Source organism: Apteryx mantelli, chromosome 7 (assembly GCF_036417845.1).
Source record: "Apteryx mantelli isolate bAptMan1 chromosome 7, bAptMan1.hap1, whole genome shotgun sequence".
Lineage (NCBI taxonomy): Eukaryota > Metazoa > Chordata > Aves > Apterygiformes > Apterygidae > Apteryx > Apteryx mantelli.
Window position 1 is genome coordinate 18,497,288 of NC_089984.1, and position 25,517 is coordinate 18,522,804.

Below are 25,517 nucleotides of genomic sequence, written 5' to 3' on the forward strand. Positions count from 1 at the left end.
ACCTAAAATGCTGCCATCAGCACCAACTACCCTTTAGATTAGCACACATCTCCTATTCCCTGGCACATAGTTAGACCAGCTTAATGTCAGAGCATAAAAAAGATACTTGTTAAATAATTTCCCAAAGCTCCTTCTCAATCTTTAATTTGTTTTTCTTTTTTTCCTCTCTTTCTCCCCCCCCCCACACCCTTTTTTCGCTGTGCCGAAGGGTACGCCATTAAGTCGGGCTGATTTAAGGGCTGTCAACATCAACCTCTGCGACATGTGCGTTATCCTGTCAGCCAATCAGAATAATATTGATGATGCTTCGCTGCAGGACAAGGAATGCATCTTGGCGTCACTCAACATCAAATCTATGCAGTTTGATGACAGCATTGGGGTCTTGCAGGCTAATTCCCAAGGTAAGGACTGCCCTATAATACTTCTCTGCAGTGCCTACAGGGGACAGGACCTGGCAGGAAGAATATCCCTCACTCAGTAATTCAAAGAGCCCTACATCAGCTTGCTTGACAGTTACACCTGCTGATTGGTATGATGGCTTTTAAAGGGGCAGTCACATAATTTCTCTGCTACATCACAAAGCACATCTTGTGGAGGAAAAATGAATGAAGCTGAAACTGTTGGGTTTTTTTTTTTTCATTTTTAATTTTCCTCAAAAAAAAATAAAATAATTGCTTGCTCACCCTGCCATGCTTTATGGCTTTCTTATCAGTGCAGTCACTGTTTTATAGACAAAGATAACTCATATCGACTTTGAACTACATGAAGCCTCTGTCTAACGAGATTTCTTTTCTATGTAAAGCACATTGCAGCCACAGAGAAAAAGAACTAAGTATCACAAGCCAAAAAGTAAAGTAAAAAGAACAAGAATTTTAAATTAGATGGCTTTATACTTCTTCTGCCTTCTTGCTCAAAAAGCTACTTACATGTAACTCAAAGCTGATTTCTTCCCTTGGTTTGACATGTATTCATCCCATTTAAAGATACTGAATGAAATCCTTCAGTCTTTGCTGAGACTAAGGGACTGATTCATAGGTAGCCAAAGGCTATTTTACACCAACTATGCCAGGGCAAAGCAGCTGCAAAGTAGTCATAAGCACCCTGGCAAATACCATCAGTGTAAAAACAGTCATCTTTCCATCCCTGAAGGGTCTTACAGTTTATGCAGCAAAAGAAAGTCCTACCTTGATAAACCTATTAAGTGTGCAGTAAATATTCCCTCTGGATCTAGCCTTGTTTTAAATGTAGGTGTAAAAGGGTAGTGCTTTGGTCTGCAATTTCCCTGTAAGCTTGTCCTGAAGATAGTCTCAGGAGTGTGTGAACAAAGATTAACTTCAGTTCTTCCTCTTTACACTCTAATGAGTAATTATGAACTATTAGCCAAAAATCAGAGGCAAGCGTGTAGCTTCTTAAATGTGGAAAACTGTTAGAATGATTAATTAAACTGTGGAATTTGATAGTGGAATTAAATTGTACCAGGATATTTTGAAACTGAAAATTTAGCAATTTTCAAAGTCTGATTGGATAGTTATCTTGATAACAAGTAGATTCAGAGCATGAGAGGAAGGAAATGATTTTCTCATCTCATATGTGTTTGAATTTTCAACCCTATCTTTGCCTGTCAGTGAGACAATCCCAAATATTTCAGAGTTATTCCCTGAAAAACTTGTGAGAGAGATGAATTTGTTCACATTACAGTAACATACAGTATGGATTAGGAAATTCATTAGAGAAGTGGAAAACAGGCTTTCAAGTTCCTTGTTTGAGTGATTTAGACCTGGGATTTGAAATTTTGTACCTCAGAACCAAATATGTAGTTTCAGTACCAGGCTATTGGCTATTCTATGGTGGGTCTCTCTGTCTTCTATCATGCACATAATTAGAATCATCAAGTAATAGAATCTGTTTGTCTTTCTCACCACTTTCCTCCCTTCCTTCCTGTTCTTGAGCAAGGGCTGTCTCAGAGAATTTCCTTCTTGTGCTGTTGCACAGAGGTTAGTGATAATCCCCATACTTGCGGTGCTCACATATAAAGAATCTGCAACTGTAAAGAGAGTTTCTTTATTGCTACAAATGTGAGAGATGCACAAAAAGGCTGCAATAGCTTCTGGCTGCTCTATTTTACCTCTAGGAGTATGCTGGATCTTAGACCACCCTGAATGAGATGGAAAAACCTAGCGATGTAGCAAGTCTTGTGCAGCACACAAACACCTACTGTTTTTTAGTCTTCATGCCTGGAGACTAAAGACCTGACCGGATAAAACCCTGAGCAACCTGGTCTGACCTGATAGCTGACCCTGCTTTGAGCAGCAGTTCAGACTAGAGACCTTCTGAGGTCCTGTCAAGCCTGAATTATTCTGTGGTGCTATGACTCTACATTATAAAGCTGTCTGTTACAGCATAGCCCCTATGGGTCAAGAAGTGTAGTTGGGGTCACAATGTAAACCCCTTCAGCAATATTTGATATCACTGATGCAGACAAGCAGTGGGACAATAGGTTAGTGCACACTAAAGAGTTCTTGGATATTTCTTCAGGTAAATATCAATTTGCATGTAAAAACAAGATGACTCTTTATGCAACTTTTCTGGGGAAGCAGGGCATAACATAAGGGAGATGACAAGGAGCCTGTTTTATTTTGCAGTGCTGACTAGGAGGGATTATTCTGAAACTGGTTACTTCAGAAAGTAGTCATCTTCCCAGTAAATTCTCTACTTATGGTGTCCACAACTTATGAATTGTTTGCATTGCTTTCCATACAGAAGATTTTCTGGAAAGATTTTGAATACAATGATTAGACTGCCAGAAACATTTAGATCAATAGATGGCACAAACTTTATTGGAAATTATATCCAACGTGACATTTCTGTCTATAAGATGCAGTTTTAATGTACTGTAGGTACAACTATAGTGACAATTATATAAACCTGGTGATTCAGCTTCTGCTGGTCAACAAGCAGAATCCTAGAAGCACCTTGCAGCTCCTTATTGGCAATTAAGTACCGTTGTTTACAAAGTGTGTTGTCACTTTATTTTTGCTTAAACATTTGCGTGTTATTTAACATACTCACTTATCTTGGGCAAACATTTCAATTCACATTAGCTGATACAAGCCTTGACTATTGCCAGTCTGAATTTTTCCAGATCTGAATTTTGAATTCAGACATTCCTCACTCCCACACACTCTTGAAAGAGTGCTCCATGCTACTTTTTTATATGACTCCTATTACTGATCATAGTTAATACTGATACTAGAAAATCTGGGTATGTGGAAGAAAGTCAGTTGACCTTTGACAGGGTGATGAAAAGAGAAGAAACAAAACAAAATGTGTGAACAGCCTGAGAAACATATGGCCTAAGCGGCTAGATTTTTGGCTAGGGAATTAACAGTGTAATTTTACCCTTGCTATTTAAGCAGCTTTTCCAGTATTGTCAAGTAATAAGTTAGTATAATTCTGTAGTCAGTAAGCAGTGGAATCTCATATGAAAACTTGATATATAGTTTATGTTTATGTCCCTGAAAAAGTTACAGTCATTTAATTGATAGGTTATTGAATGCACAAGAATCACTCCAGTTTTTACTCGCTTGGGACTATTTCACTCCAGTGTCAGACAAAAGATGATACCAATACAAGAAGTGTGCCATAAAAAGCAGGATGCAAATTTATTTAAGCATCAAATAAATCATAATCATTGTCCTAGTGCTGAAGTTCATTTTTATCTCCCTTATTTTCTGTTGGAAGGAGAAAAAAAGCCCTCCAAATTTGGGGATTTCATTCCCTTTTCCCCAAAGCTGCACTCTCTTTACCTGTTTAAATGCCAAAGTCATTGCCAGCCTTAGTCATATAAGCACTAAGTATTAGGCAACCTTCTGCATCCATCCAATTCTGCCCTTTCCAGCCAGGGTGGTAGTGTTCCACTGATGACTGAACCTCAGTGAGATCTGAAAGAAAGGCCTTGTGAAAGAAACAGGAGGAAGGGAATATGACAGCAAGACTTCCCTGTAGGCAAAGTCTTGTAACAATAGGGCCTCAGAGCCCAAAGGACTAAATTTTTTTTCTTTCTATAATGGAGCTAAGTTAACTGCTAAAAGAAAGTCTACTGAATTAATCTGGCTTATATCAGTAAGACTTTTCCACTGCTAGCACAAGCTGAACCTGATAAACACACAGCAGTTCTCATGCAGGAGCAAAGATTTGCTAGGCTGCCTTGAGTCCTAATTTATCCTGCTGAAACCGCATCTTAACTCACTTAGAGTTCTAAGTCTCTAAGTGCTCGCTTAGAGACTCACTCGTTCTTACAGTTCCAAGCCACAGAAAACAAAATATATTGTGCATCAGAACTACAAAGGACCCAGAAGTGCCCAGAGCAGATGAGACAAAACTAAGTCATCAAATCTATGTTCATCATCAGCTGTCTAGCAACATATGACCAAACCCATGATCACACAAAACTGTAAATGCAAATAATATGTATTAGAAGGAAAAGGTGACTAACTGCTCTGGAATGGCTTACAGCTAGTTGCCTTTCCATAAGATCTAGCATGTAAAATTCTACTCAAAAAGAACAAGAAAATCCTTCAAACTGGACCTGTGTTGTTGAAAACTCTCACATACAAAGGCTGCCATTCTCAGGGCTGTCTGCATCGAAGGTTTCAAAGCTGACTGGGCAACTCTTTAGGCTCACTAGATGTTAGTGGTGCTGACTCTATTGTCCTGAGAATGAGCTTTTTAAAATCACCAGGACAGTTTGTTGCCTTTGGGAGATGCTCTGGCTGTCCACACAGTTATATAGATGACAATGAACTTCTCAGCTGGACCAAAATCTAAACAGCAACCTGCAGTGAACATACCTAGGTTCCAAAAGCAGCAAGGCCAAAGTATATCTCATTAAAGCTCTGGGGGATTCTATCAATTTCCTTAAGATGTCTCAGCTTCTGAGATATGAAATGCTGTTAAGCGGAAGCTTTGCCCACCTCTTCACAAATCAGCACATAAACTCAGTGAGATGCCTTATTTGTGACAAGGGAAGTTCTGTTTTTATCTTACAGTTTGCCCTGAAGATGCTGTTTGGTAGTCTTCCTCGAAAGGTTTATAAAGAGGTACCTTTGCGGTGGAGAAAAGAAAAGTCACTTTCAGGGACTGGAGAACTGTTTTTATTGTCCCTTGATCCTTCCTTATTCTCCTTCTGTCCTCTCAAATACAAAGTACGATTAGTGTATCAATAAGTATTTTGGAGAGAAGGCCAAAGAATATTAAATCCATGTTAAGTATTTTTGCTTCCAAGCCAAAACATTTCTGCAAAGCCCCCAGGAAGGTTGAGTCTGGGAATGGCTCTGCCTTGGCAGTATGTTGAGAGAGCTCCAGTAATTCTCTTTTTCCTCATTCTGTTGACCCTTCCGTCCCTTCTCCTTCAAGCAGCATTTATTGACTACTCCCATATAGCTTTTCATGTTCCCTGTATTTTCTTTCAGTCTTACATTGTGGGAACTTTACTTGTTGTTTTACCCACCAGATGAATAGAAAATATTTTTCTTCAGTTGTAACTAAAACTGCTATTTGGCTTTCTTCCCAAAAACCAGAAAGACAATTATACTTAACTGTTTAGAGATTTATAAATACTGTACCAGAGTAGCCTCTGGGTAGTAACTTTAGATATCCGACTCAATAATTTTCTTTTATTGGTTAGTGATTTAGACCTTATTTTGAGTCCTATATAATAAGAGCAGTACATTTCATTAAAAACACTTACTAAACAATAAAGAAAAGTGGTCTTATGGCTCCAAGCAGGTCTGAAGTACAGAAGGGGGAGGCTGTATAGTAACATTTTTTCTATGGGCATTACAAGACAGATCACAGTACAGCAGGGTAGATGTATTTCAGCATAGTAACGATTGCAGCTGTTTTCTGAATGACTTCAACTTATGAGAATTTTCCCTAGGAACACTATTTCAACACATGAGAGATCTTTTTAAGGCCTCCATTTACAGTTCTCGTAATAGATCCTCCAACAAGAAAGAATAAAGAGAAAAAAATAAAGAGGAGGGGAACTCATGGGTAATACATCTCTCATACATCATAGCAGAATTCTTCTGGGGAAAATCCTATAAAATCAAGTAAATATACTCAAAATTTTACACACTGACTTTCTAGTATAATGCATTACACAAGCTTAAAATAACTCTGTACAAGTTTAGTTTGATTTGATTGCATTCCCTTAGAAATCACTTGTGGCTTCGTTATCATTTTGTTGTGGGAGCAGGGTTAAGCTTTGATTGAGAGGACAAAAACAGATGTTGGTATTTCTCAGCCACTGAGTTTCATTAGATTTATTTCACAATCTTTTGATACATTAATTCTTAAACTAATGCACCTTTTGGTGGACCTAGTCTCCCAATCTGCTGAAAAAAAATTCCTGTTAACACTAATTTCAAATTTATATTACGTTGTGTTTGCAGCTAACATTTTCATTTTCAGCTCTACCAATCAATTATTCTTGATTGTTTTATCTCTGAAATATTAGCAAAAGAGAGAGAACAGCTGTGGTATTATCAGGATTGGAAACGAGAGAAAATTGTTAAACAAGGAGAAGGAATAAATACTGCCTGAAAATGCTTGGTTAGCAAAGGTTTTGTGTCACTTTCCTAGGTAACTGTATTGTAGTGTTGTTAGATATGGTTGTTATACATTCAAAAAAAAGTTAGTTTCTGTTGTGATTATTCCTGACGGAGGAGTTCTTTGGTGAATGTTGACTCTTACTTCTCTGATTTTAAAGTCATAAGTTAAAGTTCTGATGTGAAGTAGTTCAGCACACAGGGTTTGGTCATTGTAAATGACCATACTTTTTATTCTGTTATGGAATTCAATATTCCGTGGCAACTCCAGCACTGCTTTTTATGTTTCATTTATTGCATTACAAGAAAATGTAGAAACAGAGAGCCTTACTTTCCAATATATAAAATCAAGCTCTGTTTAAGCCATCTAAATCACCCCAGAGCTTAAAGAGTTACTTAACCTTCTTGGGAAAGCATATAAATAATTTTGGGATATTAAAAATAAATAAATAAGTTTTGCTGGCATACAGAGAAAGAATTTGTGTATTTTTTTAAAGTGTCAAAGTGAGTTATGAGACTTCCATATTTTAAACACTTAGAATCCTGTGTGTCTTTGTAAATCAAAGGGATGTAGGCTGCTGAATGCTCGTTCTACTTAAAGATGACCAATAATTTCCTAAATCACTTAGATATTTTGAAAAATTGACTCCCAGATGCTATCCATACCAGTCACACTTGCAAAAATGGCAAGTATTGTCCATTGATGTAAGGATGATTGGTTTGTCAGGATTGATGGTTTAGTGCAGGGATCACACCTGATTGAGGGTGTTTTTACACTATGCCTGAGTGCTCCTTGTATTTTTGCGAGCATCAGTTGGTATAATATTTTATTTTCTTTAGACAGATAAAAATAATAATTTCTTTAATTGGATTTTCTAATTAGTTAGATGATTGGTTCTTGTTTAACCAACTGAATTTTGGAATATTTGTTGGAGTTCTATTTGGTTATTATTTTTCTAAACAAAGACTGACCATCCTAAGTAACCCATGCAGTTAAAAATACAAAAATGAGATAATGATTTCCTAAATTCCCAGCACATGTGCTACATAACCATTTGCTTCACTGATAATCCCACTTTTGAAGATTTGGTCACTGTGATAAATAACTTAGGATTACCTGCTTACAACACGCACATAATTTCTTTTCCTGTTGAACCAGATGGGTCAGGTGATAGCTGTTATTTATTTTATGGTAGCATACTAGGGTTCTAAATGGGATTAAGAGCCTGTTGTCGTAGTCCCGATATACACAGGAATAAAATACCACCTTTGCCCTGTCAAATTTCCAGTTTGATGCCTTGCTTGTTCAAAAGCTGAAGTTATGTGCTTAATGTTATACAAGTTAATAAAACTCTCTGACTTCAATGAAACTATCCACCTCTGTAAAGTTAGATTATGTGCAAGTCTTTGCAAGATTTGGACCTAACCTAGAGAGGCTGGATGGAAGAGAAGCATTTCACTTAACTTAGTTTCATGTGTTATAGAAATCTTCTATGCTAGGAGTCATTCTCTTTTGTCAAACAGCACATTGTTAACCTTCCAGCCTTCATGAGAAACCCTTGGGAGAAAAATTTCCACCCGGGACCATTGTCGATTTCTTTTATTTTCCTTGCAGCAGGACTCTAGGGTGGAACACTAGCTGCTACGACTGAAATACTCAGTTTCCTGAGTCTCTAAAAGTTTTCCTATGAGAGAGAGAAACTTGTAAGGTTTTCAATTCTGTTGCTTATGAACTAAAACTGTGGAACATCTGGAGACATATGTTTCATGGATAGAATTTCCCCATATTTGTGAAATGCTGCAAAATCCTAGCCCAAATACCTTCCAACTTTCACAGTCACTACATCCTCCTCTGCTTTCAAGAAACCTTTCACTGCGTCCAGAGAAAGATAAAACTGAACAAAGGAGGTAGATAATACAGTACATCAAGCATGTGATTTCACACTTAAACTATAAATATATTTAACCATCCCAAGACTGTTATAAATTCACAGTGACTCTATTTTATTATTATTTGTTGTTCAACATCTTGAAAGCAAACCCCCTATTATGAAGGTGTACTTTTTGTGCATTTCTGATGCTAAGGAATAAAAAAAAAAAAGCCTCTCTTTTTATGAGCATTAATTATACACCAGGCAAGGAAGCAATTGCCTCTATGTTATGAAATATTAAATCAAAATGCTTCCTGTTCCCAGATGTCCCAGAGATAAATACAGCAGTATTTTGAAGCCCCACTTGGAGCTGTTTTGCCTGCAAATTTATAGTTTTGTCTCCATTTTCAGAAAACCCTGTTTTATGTGAAGTATAGCACTCCTGGTAGTTTTTAAGGAGCAAACTCCTCTAGAGTTGCCTATGTAGGCAACAACTCTTATGTAGATTGCACACAAGGGATCTGAAGTTGAAAGGCTCCTTTAAGATGACAAATGGGTTGAAAGTGTTATTGTCTTTGATTGCATGCTTTACATCATCTGTATGTAGGAATAAGAGAGCTATACTTTATCTTTAGCCATTTTATAAATATTTAAGTCCTTATAGTTGCCTAAAGATATTAAAGCATATTTTACAGTAGTTGGAATATAAATATTATATATAGCACAAGATACCAAAGTAGTTTAATGAATTCATAATTTTCTGCTCACTTTTATTGGAATGTGTTTTATGTTCCAAAACTTCCATTTAAAGAATAAGAGACCATTCTGCTCCCTGACAAGATGTGAGCTAATAGTGAATGTCATCAAGGTTGCTTTAAATGATGATATGGGACTTCAATTAGGAGAAAGAAAGGGAGCATGAGCATTAGAATGTATTATTCCAATCTCTGTGTTTTAACTAAAAAAAAGGTCTTTTTGAGTAAACTGTATGTTGTTTAAGAAACTGGAAAGTGTTTTGCTACTCAGTCTCTGTATTTGCAAGAACTGCTTAATTGCAGCAGGAGATACATATCTAGATCCAATCACGCAAGAGTAAATTTCTGAAAATTTGGAATTTAGTTTCTAAAATAACCACCCATAAAATCTTGGGACATTGAATATGCATAAGAGCTCTATTTCATGACCCCATGAATCCAAAGGGGTGTTGAGGTCAATTCTTAATCTTTCAAATTCTTGTCAAATATGAAGAATTTCTCTTTAATATTTCACAGAGTTTCTCTAGTTCCCAGTAGGAGTCCATGCTGGGTAATGCTTGCTAATTACCAACAACAAAAGTAGACACACAATACTGGTAAATTACCTGACCCTTTGCATTTAATGAGGCAACAAGGATTTCATGAAGTGGTGTTGTTTCAGTGGTTAATGGTGTCAGCAATGTTGTAATTGTAGGCTGAGGCACATTAGCTGAACAACCACATGTAGGAAGGGTTTCTCTCGACAGGTCCTTTGGAGAATAGAATGGGGTATTATCATTAAGCTTTTGTCATTTGCATGCTGCTAATCACTTACTTTATTATCTTGTGTATCCATTGTCTTTCTTTAATTGCTCTTTAAATTAAAATTAAAAATAGTTCCAATGCCCACGATAGTTGTGATAGCATCCTGATTATGAAGATAACTTCAAGAAAATGGAACATATAGATAATATATTACATGATTATGAGATGGTTCAAAAGTTATATACTGTAGCAGGCAGCCTCATGAGCATAATTTTGGTATCTTTCTTTGCTTCAGTACATATTGTTTGTTTAATAAATTGTTATTTATATGCATAAAGGGTTTTTTTATAGGACATACATGAATTCAGAGATCTGTGCCACTGTTGGTCTTTAGTATGAAAGGCCAAAGAGATACAAAACACCAATATCTAACGCAATCCACCAGTCTAATTAGGCTACAGAAGAAACCTAGATTTTAGTTCTTTGTTCTTTCCAATTAAATCCTGGTCTGTGATATCCAGTGTAGAAGAGGCATCTAACACCTACTAGCGAGCTGCAGAACTACCATTAAACTTTTACAACTTTAGGGTAAAACTTCAGAAATGGTTGGTATTCTTTTATCAGGATGGACTCATTAAACTTGAGGGTTAAACTTGAGGGCGGCCAGCCTTTCCATGATAGGAAGTCTCTAAAAACCATTGGTAATTTCTCGTTACCAAGAACCTTCCTAACCTTTCAACATCTGCAGAGTTGGCTGAACTGAGGACCTACCTTCATTTGCAAATGAACACCTACTGTGTTCTTAATACTTGTATTTTGTAGTTTTTCTTGTTAACATCTGACAAACAAAGCCTGAAAAAGTAAATCCCTGAGTTTTGCAAATGGGATGGTGAAATTTTTTATTGAAGAGGGAAGCAGAGTAAGCTTTGTTCTTGACTAGTTATTTGTGATTTATTTTTATTCAAGGGATACAATACTGTTAAGGTTACTGGGAATTTACCTACAGACTTATTTGGATACAAGATTAAGATTATATTTATATAAAATTTCTGTAATGTCTGATCCTTTGCAAGCTTTCCATAGACCTCTAATGTAAATTCCATGAAAATATAATTGTGATTGGACCTTTCATACTGATTTGAGGGTTGGCTGTTGTTTTTAATTTTGTATTCAACTTTAAATGTCACATACTCTAATACTAACACAGGAGCATGATTATTGATTAGTAGTGGGAGGCAAAGTATATCTTTAACAGCATGTATATTTTCTGTAAGTGTGATTTTACAGAGTTTTTGCTTGAATACATTGGCAGGATGGTATCAACAATGTGAGTAGATGTCTTCATACGGTTTACTATTTCTTCTCAGTTTATGGCAGCCCACTTGTTCTGTGACCTAGAATGAGTCTTCAAGTGTAGGCAAGGATAGCCAGTCATTTTTGAAAGAACTCCTCCTCCAAAAAAATGAGAGAGATTTCACTGAAATCAGAACATGTCATGGGTGCTGAAAAAATCCTGGGAGGACCATTTCTGGTTTTCTTTGAGGATGAATGGATTGGATTAATAAAGATACAATTATGTGAGATGTTATTAGGAATGAATATTTCATTCGTCACAAGTATGAGCTTGCTCAAAAGCAGTTTTTGCTATGAACAGGTTTAACTTTAGAAACATTTGCACCATTTTTTTTAGAATATTAAGCTATGCATTTTAGAAGCTATAATTGTTGTAAATCCTCAATAATTTGGAGTTGTTCCTGTTCTAAGTACCGTATGGAAAAGACGTCTTCCTACCACAGTACCTTTGGACTGTTCAAAAGTAAGTTCAGCTGTATAAAAAGATCCCTATTGAAGTTGCTTATCTAATCTATCCTGGCTTGAAATCAGTGTTTGACAGGCCCCTTAAATAATGCTTTGGTGATTTCTTTCTTGATAAATATCAAAGAGATTTTTTCCTATAACTCCAACTTAGCAATCTTGCTATTTCCAGTGTGTGCCTATGCAAATAAATGAATCTCAGAGACTCTGTTATATCCTATTCAGTTTCATTACCTACCCCTTGGTACCAAATCTTCTTTAGAGTCCATAAAAAAGTATTATCCCCAAGACTGGGAAGGGATTTTGCCACAGAACATTGAAAAGGATGAAGTATGACATTCATAGAGTTATTAACCACAGATCTGAAGTCTTATTCACAACATTTTCTTAGGCAGAAATATGGCATGTAAAGTAAAGTTTCCATTCCCAACTCCTTGTGTTTATTTTTGGTGTGTAGCACCTAAAGTAACTTGACTAAAAGCTAATTAAAATTACAGGCTTTTTGTTTTTTAATTTCATTATAAAGTGTTGATGAGCTTAGAGAACCTAAAATTTGTGAAAGGGAAAAAGTGTGCTCATCTATTTCTCTCATCAAGGAGAGGCAGAGACCAAGCTGATAATTAACAAGGTAGAAAGGGCCTAGAGTGTTTCCTTCCAGGTGTTCATGGTGGGGATGGACTGGGGATACAGAATCTCCGTGCTTTCCCTTGCACACCAGAGAATGGAGGCAGGGGGCGGCAGTGCCTTCCTGAGCTTTTCCTCTCGCAAGTAGTGCCTTCTTGACGCTCATCTCCATAGGACTCCTGACATCCCCTTATGTTTCAGAGCAGGAGCTGCCCTCTGATGAGCTATGGGAAGTTCGTAAGGAGAAAAAGTCAGCAAGTGCTTGTGCAAAGTATCCTGTGATGCACAAGGTATTTCAAAATACTCTCCTTGCAAGAGGGAACTGATTCCAGTTTATTGCTTGAGAAACCTTACCCTTGTAAATCTTAGGTTCCTAAGCATTTGAGGGCTCTTTTAGTTATACTTTTTTTAACTCATCAATTAAATCTTAGTTCAATTCTTGAGCAGCAGTGTAAACTATGTTAGTCTGTACATATCTTGCATTTTGAGTGAGATAGATGTAGACTGAATTAGGCAAAGAGTTTCTGAAAATTTGGAATATATTTATCTATAGATATGCTGTGAAATTATTTGTCACCATTCTGTAATTTGTTGAGTTTGGTTTAATGTTTTTGTGTTCCACATTATTCATCTAACTTAGCTTTTGTCTTTTATGGCAACATATTTTGCGATGTAAAATAAAAAAGAATACTGTACATTATAGCATAATGTACCTTACACTAGAACTTAACATTTATCTGCAGGTTTACATTTCAGATTGGCCCTGCCAATCACAGATCCAAACTTCCTCAAGTACCTCATACTTTCTACAAAATTCCACATTTCAGTTTGAATATTTATTCTTAGAATCCTATCAAATGACAAGAATATAGACTGAAGACTCTCAGAAGTATTAGAAACCCCTAGTTGAAAAGACAAATATTTCCACTGACATTGATACTACTGAAATTCAAACAAGCAAGCAAACAATTTTCATCAATCCATTTGCCTCTCCAGTAAATCATAATGGATAGCTAAGTTGATACGAGTTGTTTAAACGTTTATAGAAATTATGCTATTTTTAAACCCAACAGAAGTATTTAGATGTGTCAATGACAGTAACGAATAGTCAGTGTAATGCCGAAAACTCAGAAATTGCTTGCTGGAAGGCATGACTATACTGTGTACTGGTTACCATGGCATATATTTTATTGCTGCCACTTAATTTTCACTTCTTAAAGAATACAGCATTACCTTTTATTGTTATCATTGTCTTTACCAGCTGGATCTCTACTGAAATGATTATTGGATCCCACAGAACTAAAATAAGTGTGGAGCTGTTGTAGTAACACTTCTGCTGGTACTTTTCTAAATACAAAAAGACATTTGAACTATGTGAGACAAGCAAAGCCCATAAGGATGTTAACACACATTCTAATAAAATAATTTGAGCCATTCCATCATGATGATGAGCTACTTGCATTTCTAAGATTAATGTTTGATGAAGAGGGGGAAAAAATGAGCCAAAATAGAGCAAACTTAACAACAGAAAGTCCATTTTTTCTCAAGGGCAGACAGTACCTCACTGGCTTTTGTGTATACTTTTCTTTTTCTCTTGTTATATTTGAGCAAATTATCTGTTATTTCTGCCCCCAGAATGGCAAATAGAGGCAGACATTCCTTTCTGGCTTCTTGGTTCTGGAACCTGCATTGACTGAAGCAGAGCTTCCCAAACTTTACACATTGGGTACCACCAGCAGGAGTGCTGTTTTTCAGGTGGTGATGTCTATCAGGTTTTAGTAGCTAATACACTGCTACTGGTACATCTATAACACTTTGAGAATTTGCAATTAATGAGCTATTTGAGATTATTCTTGCTTCCATAATTGAACAATTTCTATTTGGATTTTTTTGTATGTGAAAAAAGAGGAAAGAAAAAAAAAAGGAAACCTTCATGGTTTGCATATTTTCAGTCAGAATCAGGAGTAATTGCAACACATTAACCCATTTAATATTTGGTAGACCTATATTTAACCTGGGATAGAATATGGCATAATATATTTGTGACATATAATGTAGGGATAAGTTTCTGAGCTGAACAGAGTATAAGACTGGGTTGGTGTATTAGCTATTCCTGTGAACTTCTATGTCAGTGGATTGACATTTATTTTAGTGGAAATATTTTGTGGAGTATGATACTTTCCTACTTACTTTATATAATACTTTTATGTAATAGTATAATGCTTTCTTACTTGCTTTATTGTCTGTAACAGAGATGTTTTTTATAAAGGCCTGTTGCAAAGACACTTCTGAAGAGCACATAATTGTGTTGTTGGAGTGATGTAGTTGCCAAGTGTTTGAAAATATATCCCAGTGCCTAAGGTGGTATTTCCTTATCCCCATTTCAAGTTGGACACCATATTTTATTTGCAAGGTTCAGAATAAACTGCAGCAGGGAATTAGTAAGCTACCTTTTCGGATCAGGAGGGTTTTGTTTAAAGAAGCAAACAAATACTCTTTTGGGAATTCTCATTCCCCACAGTAGTAACTGCATCTGGGGCAAGTGATTTATCATGGTTTCTATAGAAAAGTTGGTTGAGTTCATGTTATGCAGGCTTGCATAGTTCAGAAAGACTTGGTATTCGTTTATATATATATATAAAATATCTACTAAGGAGTCTTCAACAGAGGCATTACTCTAGCATTTTGTGTGTTACATAAGGGAGTATTTGAGTGCACAGAGCATGAGTTTGTTTTTCTTTTCTATTCAGGGCATTCAATTTGGAGTTCTGGTGAAAAATTTTTGGTTCATGAAGAATCTTTGTAGTGGCGTGTTGAAAGCACACACGCCAAAAGGAAATACTCCATTATGTCTCTCTTTAAAAATGTATTGACACAAAACCATAAAATTCACGTTCCTTTACTCTGAGCATTTAATCAAGCCTTGTAGTTTTTGAACTACAAATTTGATCTTTGAGAATCACCTGGATACTGTCACTTGACTGTGTGCTTTCATGACATTTTGTCCATTAAAAGGTTGTGACAAGATTTGGTGAACTCTGACAGAATTGGCACATGAGCACAGTATGCTCTCTAGTTGGCAGGCTCTGCCAAGAGTGCTTTTTTACAGTATGGAGTAAGACTGTAGAAGAGATTCTGGATACTTGTAGATAGATCAGACTGCAGGAAATGTGCAGTAGGCCTATGGAACATACCTGCCATATAAATTAGAGGTGGTCTTGATCTGAATCCAATCTGTCTCCGAGCTCAGCTCTGGGAGTCTGGTTCAGATTTCTTTGATAAAATGAAGCCCTAACCTCCACAGTCAAATCTTTGATCCCCGAGACAGCCTTGAATGTGGGATTTTAGTTTTGACCCAGCCTGTAGAGAACTTAATGACATTTTGCTATAGGTTTCCAGCTCAGTTCCAGCTTGAGTAATTTACAAGTCTGCTGGCACTATTTAGCCCACACAGACCATGAAGTCAACCGTAAGTAAGTCCAACTTGATGGAAAAACAATATTGCTAGAACAGAGTGACAGATGTTGATGATCACAAAATGTCTGTTTAAGCATTTTATATGGATCCATTTCCTCACTGCATACACCTGAAATTTTTGTAGAAGTTACAAAGTAATTGTACTTAAAGATGTGGAATTTTCTTAACTTCGTCTGCTAAAGAAATTGTTGGAATACATATTGCAAAAAATGACTGCTGTGGTTATTACTGTTGCTGCTCGGGGGAGCTATTCAGATGCCTCATTTATTGGAGCTTAATAGATTAAAAGTCCAAATTGAGTCTCATGATATAAACCTAATCAAATTCTAATCTACATAATTTTCCCATAAGCAGCATTGGGAAATTTGTATGAGTTATGTTTCAGTAGTTGCCAATCATGTGTTGAGCAACATTGTTACTTTTATTTTTCAAAATAATATCAAAATATTTTTATTGATTGCTTTCTGTGACATCTGGCTTTGCTCTTCCTTTTTCGCTAAGGAAAAATTTACTTTATTTGATACAATGTAGGATATAGTGACATAGTACAGAGTCTCGACTAACATGCTTATACATCATTTTTGGCTGTGAGATTTCCATTTTATCAGTACTTATTGAATACCTGTCTCTGTGTACTAGATAATATAGCTTCTTTTATTTGATAAGTTTTATTCAGCATATTTATTTGTTTTTACCTGAGGGCTAAATGTGCAAAGTTGATTCATGATTAAACTGAGAAAGACTTGGCCTCATTTTATGTTAACTTTGTGAGTAGGAACAATTCAGAAAATGTGCACTTTCAACATTAAGATTAAAATTAAAGTGGATAAAAAGGCAAGAATTTGAAATTTCTCATGTTATTTTGAATTTAGTGTGTTCCATAATAAGTGGTGTTTTGAATAGTTGCTGATGCATAAAATGTTGAATGAGCACGTTACTATTTCTTCTCCAAATGTTTATATAGCTCTAGTGGTTCTTCCTGACCAAAGAAGAAAAATAAGTGTGTGAAAAGAAGCTAATGCCAATCTACTTTTCTCTAGTACCCGAAGAGAAGTGTTAGGAACAGGTGCTATGCATAGAGGTGTGATCCACTAAAAAGAATGAATAGTCACTTGCCACCAAGAAATAAATATCCACTAGAAGAAAAGCTAGAGATAATTGCTGGACTAAATGCTTTTTCAGGAGTACCAGGCTTTGGAGAAGGAGGTCCATGATAATAAGAGAGGGAAAGGGGAAAAAGAGCAGATGGGAAAAAGGATGGCATTACATTTGAAAAGTGAAACAAGAAATGAACAAATCCGAAGTACATAGTACATTGAAGAGAATTAAAATATTCACAGATCAGTTGGCTGTAATTACCATAAAATTAATGTAAACACATCTCAAGCAATAGGGGAAGTATGAAGTAGTTTGGAAAATACTGCATTTTGTAAGTTCTTTGCATTTACTGTATATACTGGTGTTTTTAGTTAGAGATTTACCCAATCATCTCTCCATATCTGGAGATGGCTTAATAAACAGTTGTTTAGGGACAGCTGCAGAATGCTGCTACCAGTAGTTGATATTAAACTCATGATGGCCTCTCCCTTCTTGTTGCACAATGGATGATTGGCAGAGCTTCTTAGTTTAACTTTTAATTTCCCTTTATGATAGCCTAAAAGCCCCAATCAGTTATCCTGGTTTGCTTGGCCTTAAAGACACTGACAGTGACCGTTATGCCTGCCTTCATGGCTTTCATAGGTTTCTAGTGATTTGCTCTTTTTTGCACCATACAGTGTTTTTAAAACTACAGAATTGTTTCCCTAAGTTCTACACTTTCAGAATTTTTGCTTATGCATTAGAGGCTAAATAAGAAGACACTGATTAGAGAGAACTCTTGGAGTACATTTTGTGTTCCCAAGACAGATGCGTATAAAACGAGATGGTTGTATTGCATAATAGGAGTTCTAGTTCTTGGCTTTATTGGCTGAAAAAATACAAAAAAGATATGTCAGGCCAAAGAAATCAATACCTAGACAAAAATTTGCTTAGAGCTTTCTAAAGTTGCTGTGGCATTGAAAAAGTAAGGATGAAGACTCAAAAAACATGTTTCACTTCGTTTTCCCTTTGCCAAATATAAATTCATTAAAATCGTTATATCATTATATCATTATATCGTTATATCATTAAAATGATTATACTGAGAGTGGGAGTTCTTGTCAGGGCAGTACTGGCCAGGACTGTTTACTGTTTACAGAAATAAAGTTTGCATCCTAGCAGACATGAGAGAAGGGCTATAGCTAGCAACTGAATGTTTTCTCACTTAAAGTGAGGAAAACAGCAAGGAGAGAATGTCAAGTCTGTGCTCTGCAAAGCACTGGTAAAGAAAGTCAATTTGTTTTGGAAGTTTGGGGTTGTGTAAGCTTGTGGTAAACCTGGGTTGAGCTACGGTTTAGGTAATTACCATATGAGCTAGGGGTTGGGTCATTACACTCTTTTTATGTAAAAATCAGGTCGTCTCAGATGGACTTTCATCTTGATTTGTGTGTGTGTGTGTGTGTGTGTGTGTGTGTGTGTGTGTGTGTGTTTGATAACGAAACTCAAACTGAGGCTCAGACTGGGAAAAGACTCATATAAGTAACTATGAACAAAACCCCCTGGGTTAAACATGATTCTCTGCTATGATTAAAATACAATACAATTTCTAACATTATGCTGTTCACAACTGAAAATAGAAACAACCTGGTATCATTCATTCCTAGACTTAGAGATGATGAAATTCCAGTCCTGGTCTTGATCTTTGTTTTTACAGCTGAATCCTGCCTCACTAGGCAGTGACAAGTAGTAGACCTATAAATCCTTTGTCTTTCCAGCATGTGGGCTCACTAACACACCCAGGAACAATTCTCATGCTTTGGGGAGCAAGGACTAGCATTGCTCCCACAGTACCATGTTTTCATAAGAACTCTGTTTTGAATTTTTCACTATGTGGATTCTTCAATTCAACAGTATGGAAACTATCAGATATTAAAGAAGATGCACTTGCTTGGGAGGAGGATGGGAGTCTTTTCTCTTTAACTCTTTCTCAGTGTTCAGTGCTTCAGGGGTTGCTCCACTTCCACTCCCACAGCATTCAAGGGGTTGTTACAATTGAGACATTTATCCTTCTTCACCCTCCAGTCTCTATAGCGTTAGCTTGGCCTGTTTGGGGGCCCAGGCACAGGAGAGAACATCTCTGAAGGTGCTCTAGTCTCTGAGAGAGCTGGAGCTCACACAGTCAATCTGCCTCCCACATTCCTCTTCTCTCCAAGAGTTTATTAGAGATAATCACCAAGAGATTATTATATCTTTAGACACAAATTACAGTAGAAGTCAGAACTGAAACCAGAGTTTAGGGTTTCCAGATGCTGAGGCCAAACTACAACTCTCTGTCTCAGACCAAATGGGACATTGAAGCTAGAATTGTTTCTAAATTGAATGGCTGTAACAGATTCCCGTGAATGTCAGCAGCTCTTTAGCTGCATGACTGCTGCTGAACTTTCCAGGTATACCCAAGTGGCTATACTTTGGAGAATAACAGGTAGAGTCTATCATTCCATCGAATTCAATGGAATATTAATGGACATAGTCAGCAAACAGTAGCAAAGGAATATAGTTGTGAGGTCCAATTGTAAGAGAATTACTTCTTTTAGTCTGGCTCTGCTTAATGAAAATCTCTCTCATGTTCCTGCATGATAACTTGTCAGGGCTGTGTTTGGCAGTTCACCACTTGTATGGTATTCATATATGCTCAAAATATGATCTTTGTTTCATGCTTTTCAGATGAGCCAGAGCTAGTACACAGTCTGTATGATTTTTAAATTACATTTTTGAGGACTTTAATATGTACTTTACCCAGTGAATCCCATGGCACCTTTCCCTAGAATAGCATTGTTGTTTAAAGGGCACAATCAATTTACCTGGCACTTTAATGACAAGAACACAATTTTTTCAGGATGTTTCAGTTTGGGAAACTGCATTCTGCCTATATAGAGTTCCAGTTTAACATACACCTTTCCTTATAATAAGGAAAGGAAAAGGAAAGGGAGAGGGAAAAGGAGGGAAGGGAAAAAAGAAAGGAAGGGGAAAGATAGGGAAGGGAAAAGGAAGGGAAGGGAAGGAAAAGGAGGAGAAGAGAGAAGAGATGAGAGGGAAGGGAAAGGAAGGGAAGGGAAGAGAGGAGAGGACAGCAGAAAAGAGAGGAGTGGGGAGGATAGAGAAGAAGAGAGAAGAGAAGAGAACCCCATATGGTGTGCTAGGAAATAGGTGCTTCATTCTGTCCTACAGCTGGCTGCACTTCAGTGCTGAATCATATGATTGGCTTTATCTATATGGTAAAAAGCATGTTTGAAGTGTTTTATGATCCTTCAGAATGGCAAGGTTTTTTTATAAATATAGCATAAAAATCTGCTTTTGGATATGCCCATCTGGGTCCCTGTGAAGTGAATGGAACACAAGCAGTGCACATCAAAGAGCCAAATTTGTTTCTACGTTAAAACCCCAGTAAACCTTTACAGGCACATCAGCAAACTGAAAGGACGTATTTACTGCTACATAGAGCAGGCCCTTCTGTATTTCTTGGAACATTACTCAGAACAGTGCTGTAAAGAAAGAGCAAAACCAGTGGTTTATGATCAGCAGTTCACTTGGCCATCAGGCCAGTTGCTCCAAACAGTACATAAGCAGGGCAAACTAAAATTGTTGCCAGGACTTTCAGTGGGCAGAATTCACTGCTATGCCGCTTCAGCTTTTCTTAATTTTGGACTTCATCATAGTGGCACTGTGGTTGCTAGACTGCCTATGTTTTACTGCTGAGCAGGAGCTACTGTCCGTGAGTTCCCATGAGTACTGGGGATGAGCCTGCCTCAGGAGACATGTCTCCCTGGAAGCACAGTGCTGCTCATCAGTTCATAGGCAGTGTTTTGTGAGAGGCGACAAGGGCTTGTAGCCAGCAGGCCCGGCTGGGCTTGAGCAGGGCAGCACCTGCGTCCCCAGTAACTCTTGGAAGCAAGAGCATGTGTGGCTGGGTGGACCTTCTCTGAGGTTGTAGCTCTGCAGCACGGAGAGCATTTTAAAGAGGTGGGATCTTGCCTCTAGAGCAATTGATGGATTGCGTTTCACCTACTTTGGTGAAATTCGGAAGTATTTCTTTGTACAGAATCACAGTGTGGAAGCAGCTGCTTTCTTCAGAGGCTGTGGGCGGCTCAGACTCCTTCATAGCAGGTAGCTGCATTGGAGCGCCGGAGCTCCTGGGGTGCCTGCTGCCCAGAGAGAAGCCGTGATGCCCCACTGCCAGCTCTTTTTGAGCCTGAGCATGTCTGGAGCCCAGAGCCTGTACTCCTCTCAGAGGCAAGATTTATCTGATCCATTGTTTGGCAGCATCTTATTTCGGGGAGAGACATGGGCTTGCCAGCTCCTGTTAAAGTCAACACCATATCCTCACTTTGAGCAGCGGTTGTTACTGTAGCCAGTTTAGTATCAGATGTAGAAGAACTGATCGTATGATTTCACTGTACCTAATCTCCTAAATGTTGGAAACAAGAATTTCCTTATTCAGAAGCGCACAACTGTCATTATATTCCCTTACACAGGTGCTGTGCCCAGGCTTGCATAGGCCGTGTGAATTTTACTCCAGAGGTTGAAACTGTTAAGCAATTGTAGCCCCAGCTCCTTCAGTTGTTTGTTGAGCAAAGGAGACGCTATGGTTATAAGAAAATCACAGTAACTATCATCAGGCCTGTTTTACCATTTTTATGAGCATTAATGGAACAAGGTTTGGGGACTGAAGGAGAAAATGGAATATGAAAAGGAAAATGAGGAGAGGCTTGTGAGGAAAGCATGTCATTTCTAAATGAATGCTCTGTGCAGAGGAACTGAATCTTTTCACAGCTGAAAATGGATCTTAAATCTGATGCCTTAGCTTGTTTCAGCTTCTGTAATGAAATAGAGTTTTCCTAATACCCTGTGACCTGAATTTCTCCCTGCTTTATGGGTGCTATTCCTTGACGTACAAACCTGTATTTTCTCAAGTCAGCATTTGATGATGGATGTCAAAATACAGGCCATGTATTATGCATATAGCATTACCGATTTAAGGTGTTTACTTGTCAAGTTGAAGAAATTCAAAAATGTCACATTCACTGAATCCGCACAGCTGTCACTTGTAGTTTTTCATGCCTTTAAATGAAAGTTCTGATAAAGCAGGTTAGTTCTCCTGCACTTTTTTCTTCTGGAGGGAAAAAATAGAGAGCCTATAAAATTTACATTATGATTTGGGAGGAGGAACGTGACTTTAAGTTGCCTGGTGCCTTGTGACACCAAACAGGCACACAAAATCCCTAAGTACTCCAATTTTCCCTTTCCTGAAAATAGTGCCAGATTTTGATAGTTTTAAAAAGTGGATTTGTAAAGGCATCTGAATTAAGGGAAATTAAATTAAAATAGCAGATATTTCTCACATCTTCCAAGACCACAGGATGAATAATATTAAGGCATGATTCCATTTTTCATTCAAGGAGAAAACAAAATCCCTTTAACATGCTTCCTGCATTTCAGACTGAATGCACTATGTGTGCAGTGTGCAATTACAGAGCTCCTGACAGTCTGTGCCTAACAGAAATGCCACATTTACTTCAATCTTCTAACACCATCCTAGGAAGACAAATATTTGAAGGATTAGAGAGAGGTGGCTGCAAATAGCCTTCCGGAGAGAGTGTGTATTTGTGTGTGTGTGTGTGTGTGTGTGTGTGTGTGCGCACTGCTGCAGGGGGAGGGCAAGAAGGACGTATGCATTTAGAAGCAGTTATGCCAACTTTCTTCAATTTGCTTTCAGCTGGTAGGGAAATACCAATGTGTTCTATCATCTGAATAGCCTAATTCACTGAAAAATGTTTTTAGGGAGTGCATCCTGAGATGGGAAAAGAAACGCCTCCAGGAAAAAGAGAGAAGCAGGGCCTACAGGGATGTTCCCACCGAGGTCCGTGGGAACAAGATTAGCATTTTTCTACTCTCAAGTGAGTGTGGAAAGTCTTGCTGTTGCCTTTTTGTATTGTAGTTCTCTGGAGGACCCAACTAGGCCTGCCACTTAAACTGCTCAAGTAGTCTACAGCTACTTGAGCTTTTATAATGTAGTGTGACAAAAGCCTTGTCTTGACATTCCAGTAGCATCACCAAGTACAAAATTTAAACACTGGAGTCTGCTGCAGCAGGAAGTCTCACATTAATTTCTGCCTCTCCGCAGACAGCAGTCCCTCCATTTGAAATATGGCCCAGAGTCCCACTTTGATTTGCCAGCTGTGTCAGGGGTACGTCTAACTTGTGAGGTGGCAGCTGAAGGAATTCCATTAGACTCACTTTTTGAGTTAGGGGAATCCTAGTCTCTGCCAGTCAGAAGTAAGCAATCAAAGAGCCAAAATGGCTATCACTCACTGTGCCAGACACAAGCAAACATCTGAAAATGGAAATCAGCTGGGAATGCAACTCACTGTTGCCATTGCTGGTCTTACTCACTGTATGGAAACGAATTCAGTAATATTAAATGACCAACTATTAACAATGCCAGCATTTCCAATTGTCTCTAAGAAATCTGCATTCTAAAGGTTTTCTGTGCACTGGTAATATAAAATGGAATTGCTTTGCTGTCTTAGATTTGCCCGTGACATAGTTTTTGTCCTGCAAATCTATTGAAGATACCACATTCACTTCTTTTCTCCTAAGGAATTCCTTCGCAAACTTTTTCCCCTCCTTTTTTATTTTTCCTGTCCCTACAATCCTCATGTTGTACCTGGCTTTCTTGTGATAATAAGAAGGTGGTTCATACTGGGATCTTCTAGAGGCTTGAGTAAGTCTCTCTTCAGGAATAGGAGAATTTCTCAGTAATCCTTTTATTATTCTATATTTCATACAGCAAAACTTACGGAGAAATGAGCTCACTATCAAATACAGATTCAAATCCCATTAAATCAAGAAGGCCAAATCTAGTGGTCCTTGTAGTTTGCCTTTTTTAAGGATAGTTTAATAGTGATGCTAGTTATCATTGGAAAAAAAAAATCCCCCACAAAGTAGATAAGAACCAGTGTTACATTTTAAAAAGTACAGATTTGTTTAGAGATTTCCTGGTATGTTAATTAGTCCCCAAATTGAAGAAAGGTAAAGTAGATAATATCATATCATCTTGTTCTGAATCTGGTAGCAGATGAATGCATCAATGATTTTAACTTAGTGAAACAGTTTCCACACTGCAAGAAGATAATGAAGTTACATCAGAGATGAATTTTTCTCTGATTGATTTAGAAGTGGCATATGGAGAATTCAGAAGTTGTTCAGATGAATTATGACACAGGGTCAAAAATCTGTCCTTGAATGTCAGGTGTGAAGTAAAGAACTTGGGCATAATGTGGCAAAAAAATCAATGTTTCCTCAGCAATTTATGATTTAAAGTAAGTTTGGCTCATTCCTAATCCTAGCAAACAAATATTTGCTTAAAAATAGTGTCTTGACATGCATCTAGATGAAATCCTAAAGTCAGACTCTGGCTTCACCATCACTTCTACAATGATGATATTAAAGAAACATTTCCACGCTTTCTACAACTTTAATGGAAAAGGGAGATGGGGCACATTAATCTCAACTATGAATATCTAGGCCAACTGTTGCACGAGCTTTTGTATAACTACCTATTTTTCAGTACTTACAATCAAACTCCAAAAGGCCTTGCTGTGTATTTTTATTTCCAAAAAAATAAAAGATTAAAAAGTGCTCAGTGTCAAGAGCTCCATTTCAAGCTGTGCAGAGAATCGGGCTGAACACTCAAGCTTTGTTAGAGGTGAACCTTGCTGCTCTCCAGATCTTTTTTGCTTTGAGCTCCTGCCAATATGTTTCCTCTCCCACCTTTGCTTTCTATACATCCCCAAAGGTATAAATCTATTTCTAGTTTCTTTTCAAGCATCCATCTTGCATACCATTTGAGAATCTGTCTTTTTCCTTCCATCCATTTTTTTTCTGTTAGAATGGGTCCTTCCATCCTAGTATTTCCATAATTGTAAACCTCATGAAAATACAGATTGTGCAAGGTTTGCATGAAAACAAAAAAACTTTTTATGGGTTGTGCTGTTCTTGGAAAATATTTTAAAAATGTTAGTAAATTTTAAATCCTGCGTGCTGATCAAACTTAAAACCTCCTAATGAAAGCAATTAGTTTCTAGTGCTTTATTACTGTCTATGAACAACACTTTAAAATATTAAGTGAAGTTTAAGGAAAGGTATTTGGTTCAGGATTATTTGAAATACTAACAAGAAAAAAATTAAACCTCTCAAACCCAGAAATCTTTGGATTTTTATTTATATATAGGCAAGCCTTACACCTTCCATTGAAGGTTTTAGCATGTTTTGATGCAAATACTAACCAGGCTTGGGATGACAAAAGAAATTTCAGCTTCTCCAATGACTACTAGGTAACTTATATTGTACATGCCATGCATATTTTTGAAGGATGATGCTTATGAAATAAAGTGAAGTGTTTTTTTAAAAATGGCAGATTTTTAGTTTGTTTCTCTGAAAAAAAAATTAGAAACAGGTAATTCCTTGCTGTTGGTTGATTTTTT

The 25,517-nt window shown here is 37.3% G+C and overlaps 1 protein-coding gene across 4 annotated transcripts in view; it reads left to right on the forward strand.

The window, feature by feature from the left end:
- Positions 1-25,517, forward strand: part of KCNMA1 (potassium calcium-activated channel subfamily M alpha 1) — a 545,630-nt gene that overhangs the window by 501,016 nt on the left and 19,097 nt on the right. For all 4 annotated transcript variants that reach the window (XM_067299877.1, XM_067299878.1, XM_067299876.1 and 1 more), the window contains one exon: positions 209-401. In XM_067299877.1, coding sequence (XP_067155978.1) covers positions 209-401 — 193 coding nt within the window. The remainder of the gene's footprint in view (positions 1-208; positions 402-25,517) is intronic.